This window comes from Loa loa (genome assembly GCF_000183805.2).
Source record: "Loa loa unplaced genomic scaffold supercont3.172, whole genome shotgun sequence".
NCBI lineage: Eukaryota > Metazoa > Nematoda > Chromadorea > Rhabditida > Onchocercidae > Loa > Loa loa.
This window is the reverse complement of record NW_018108352.1, coordinates 34,084-38,142: the sequence shown is the minus strand read 5'-3', so window position 1 is coordinate 38,142 and position 4,059 is coordinate 34,084. Positions and strand designations below refer to the sequence as shown.

General features: G+C 37.1%; 2 protein-coding genes across 2 annotated transcripts in view; one reads left to right on the top strand and one right to left on the bottom strand.

The window, feature by feature from the left end:
* Positions 1-1,046: 1,046 nt before the first annotated feature.
* LOAG_13245 (hypothetical protein) lies at positions 1,047-1,554 on the bottom strand (the record flags this gene model as incomplete). Its single annotated transcript, XM_003148753.2, has 1 exon — positions 1,047-1,554. The coding sequence occupies exon 1, from the start codon at positions 1,464-1,466 to the stop codon at positions 1,047-1,049; it is 420 nt and encodes a 139-aa protein (XP_003148801.2). The 5' UTR covers positions 1,467-1,554.
* A 405-nt stretch (positions 1,555-1,959) lies between these two features.
* Positions 1,960-4,059, top strand: part of LOAG_18005 (hypothetical protein) — a gene marked incomplete at both ends in the record, with an annotated part of 5,000 nt that continues 2,900 nt past the window's right edge. The window contains 3 exons of the mRNA XM_020450675.1: positions 1,960-2,035; positions 2,426-2,477; positions 2,857-2,946. Of these exons, the coding sequence (XP_020305615.1) occupies positions 1,960-2,035; positions 2,426-2,477; positions 2,857-2,946 (218 nt within the window). The remainder of the gene's footprint in view (positions 2,036-2,425; positions 2,478-2,856; positions 2,947-4,059) is intronic.

The window sequence follows — 4,059 nt, the reverse complement described above, 5'->3', positions numbered from 1 at the left end:
GATGGCTGATACCTAAAGTAAGCTAATTATCTAACTGTTGATAGCTGTTGAAAATTGTACAACCTTAGGATTAAGAAAGGCCGACGAGTCAGCCGGAACTCCGTTAACTATGCAGTTGTTTTTCTAACCTCGAGATTGTCCTTTGAAAGGAAACCTATAAACTAGATGCAAAGCTGTGCAGTATTGCATGCATGCACAAGATTTCAAACCATCTGGAGAAAGTGCTCACATATAACTTTCTCTTCAGTCTAATACGTCAATAAGGGAAAGAATACTCAATAAAAGTGGGACGCTTTATCAACTGAAATTTGAAAACAAATACTAAATTATGGATTATTCAACAATCAATACAAAACGAGTTGTACGGACAAAGGAAAATATATAAAGTGAACGACAAACGATTGAAACACATGGAAGGAATTTGTGAAGTAGTTTGGGTGATGGACCGAAGCATCAAGCTAGTCATTTTCGTCTTCAGCAGAAATTTTTCTCTCCATGTCTTAAAAAACCAAAATGACAACCCACTATCAATCCTTTGCTACTTCATATGCTTCTATGTGGTACTATTCGATGTACTGCAGTATCATTGATAAAAGGTATTGTATGGTGGCTCTTACCATATTATTTGGATAACCATAAAATAAAAGGAAATGTAACAAGCGAGCATTAGATCAGAGAATTACTAGTACGAGATCTGGTAATTACTAGTGGAATAGTTGTACCTTATACCCATTTACATCATTACATCAGTATCTACAGTGTCTGATTTTACTGTTGGTTATCACTTTGTGTCTAACAAGGAGTGTACAGAAATGTCAGAGTAAGCCATCTTTAGTTTAAATCCATGATTTCCGAAAAAGAGCTCCAATGATTAAAAATAAGAGCAAATGAGCTCTTTCCAACATATTTTATTATTACATAGAAGCTGCTAAAGTAAGTTCCAGTTCCGACAAGACGACTGCGTATTTAATTTCTCTGTTACCGCATGACAGTCTCTTCTCAAATTCCTTGGACTTTGGCGATATTCGAATTATCTCAGTCCATTATTAATGCTCCAATCCTCTTAAAAAACGCATCTTAGTTTTCTCAACAAGAATTATATGTCGGTGAATGCATACTTTATTAATAATTATGCTGATAGCCTCTGCTGTATAATGTACCACTTCTACTATTGACTTCGCCTTACTTTCTAATTCTATAGCTTCCAAAAACTTGACGACGGGTAAGTGCTCGCCGATCATCAACGTTGCAAAAACTACTGCACCTACCCCTCGTATGAGCCGGTACACCTGTTTACCGCCATGCGGGTAGACAGATGTTTTCATTCCGCGACTATCAACGTCGATGCGTACTCCGTGAGGCGTTGCGTTTCTCGTCGACGATATTTGCATTGTGGAGGGGTTAAGATGGAGGGAGGGAGGCGGGAAGAGTAGAGGAGCATTTCTCACGTGGAGATATCTCGACATGGATTTCCGACACTTGACGTGTACTACATCTGTATATAATTTCCATGACCGGAATTGCGATATTCCTTTCTGGTTTCAAATTGGCATTGGTTTCCTGTCAGATGTTATTTGTGCATGAACAACATTTGTCACTTGTATATTCACTTTATATGCCACCAGGCGACATGCTTACCTGCACTTCATCAGTGGTATCTTTGTGTGGACCATCGTAAATTATTTGAATGACGTAGAAAGTCGAAATAATGGGATGGGAAAGGAATACGGCAAATAGGAGAAATAATGGCGAAGAGGAAATGGATGTCCTGAAGTGCAACCTTCTCCTGTGATGTAAGGTCATGTCTCTTAGTTCCTTACCTTCAGGGAAGACCGATCCTTGAGAGAGTATAGGAGAGCAAGCAGTCAGGTAGTGCCCATCCCGGGAGTTGGTCAGAAAAATCATACCGTTGTGGGCTGACTGGCACACCATTCGATTAGTTGGTTGCTAGCTGTAGGAATGTGCGCCGCTACGGTAGCTTCCATGTACGATGTTCATCAACTCGTCGACTTTTACAGATTGGCCTACAAAGCGGGTTGGTTGCTTGTTATTCGGCCAGAAGTTTATATTTTCTCGCTGTCAGTTTGACTTTCATTTTGCATTTGGATCGGAGCAGCTTTCTTCCCCTCCCTCTGTCTGGTTGTCCTTTATCCCTCTTTCTATCTCTCTATCATGTTCTCATCGAGTCGATCATTGCGAGGTACTATTCCGCCAGTTACACGTGAGTGAGAATGATTCCATTTCAGCGTTTTTTTTTTCTTTCTAGAAGTGGATCAAATGTCTTTTTAGAAAGGTCAAGTCAACAGCTATTTGAGTGGGCTAGTATGTCGTGGCATAACCTCATCCCTATTTACCTTGAAATGAACTGTTGAAAATATTTAAAAAATTTCTTGAAATTTTTAAAATGATTGGATTTATTTTTCAGGCTACGGATTTGGGGAAGCTACGTCAGGAGCTTATCCATTGGTTAGCGGTGTGTGAGTATTGCTTAATTTACCTAATTCATTTTTAACAATCTTCAAACTTTCAAAGTCTGTTTAAAATACCACACCATTGCATCTTGAATTTTATCGAACTGTTAACATAGGTCTTTTGCATTATTACTATGCATGTGTGATCTTGCGCTGTCCAGCTACCTTTTGCACAGATGGGATGGTAATACAAGGTCAGAATAATGATTTGCAAACGGCCAAGAATAAGAAACCAAAATTAGCACGTTTTTGACGTTTAGTGTTAGCTGCTGCATTTGTAGTCGATCTTCGTTTTCATCGTCATCGGTTTTTTTCAGTCTGTTTTATTGAACTTTTCTGCGTATTTTTGTTTTGGATTTTTCAACATATTTTCTCACCATTTCAGACCTCCGGCAGGCGTTTTTGGTGGTAGTCCAACTCTAAAGGCACGAGATGTTAGTTTCGATACTAGCTCGAAGGAGCCCCATCTTGTGAGGTAATTATCACTTACCTCTTCTACCAACTTATTACTTAATAATGAAAGAAGTCTCCGTGGATTACTTCAGAATCAGAAATCAATTGTCCATGATAAAGGGAAAAGGAACAAGATTCATCTCACGCAAAGCATAACACACAATTGTTACCCGTTTGTTATACTGCAGCAACAACTTTCGCTAATATTTATTGGGTATCGTTGCTGCAAAGACATGCAATAAATTGCTATAATTTGATTGATTTCAATGAGATTTCGGTAGTCGCATACTTAGCTTTACATCGGAGCGTTTGCGGCTTTTCAACTGATGTCCTGGATGTTACGCTAGATGTCATACAAAGATGCACATCGTTTGGAGGGAAACGACTTCCATGATAAGAATACTTAAGCTTCTGCATTAAATCATTCTGTTTAACTTTTTTGTCTTCCCAATAATCTATAACTTATATCCGTACTGTGAATGCTTTCAATCAAATTCATCTCATATTAGAAAGTTCTCTAACTTTACCAGTTCGAAAATCTGTATCTTGTGAATTTTATTGGTATTGTATTGTTTATAATCTTCTTTCTTTGTAGCATAGGAGGAAGAAATAGTGTGAATTCATTCTGTAAGTTTTAAGAACATGATAATTTCCATTATCTTCTTTGTAGAGAAAATGTAGTAGTTTATCCGTCTATGAAAGAAATAATTAGCGTATAAGGAGAAACATGAAATTTTCCAGTGTTTTTATTGATAGGAAGAATGAACTTGAGGACTTTCAAGTTTACTTCAGTTTGTTTGCAATATGCACACCCTTAAATCTGTTGCGGGCTTTATCTGTCGTTCTCTCATTTTTAAAAGTTTTAGAGCACTATTCAAGTTGCTTTGAATCTCGCTGTTTCTGCTTGCAGAAGACAATTCATATCATTGAACCTTAGAGCAAATGACCTACCAAAAGTTATAAGTTAGGTGATGTTCGGTAATATGGTCTGGAAAAAATAAGACTTTGCTTTTAACCGTTTGTACTCATGTGTGTGATTGTCTCCGTTCATATATATATATATATATATATATATATATATATATATATATATATATATATATATATATATATATATATATATATATAGTAGTAG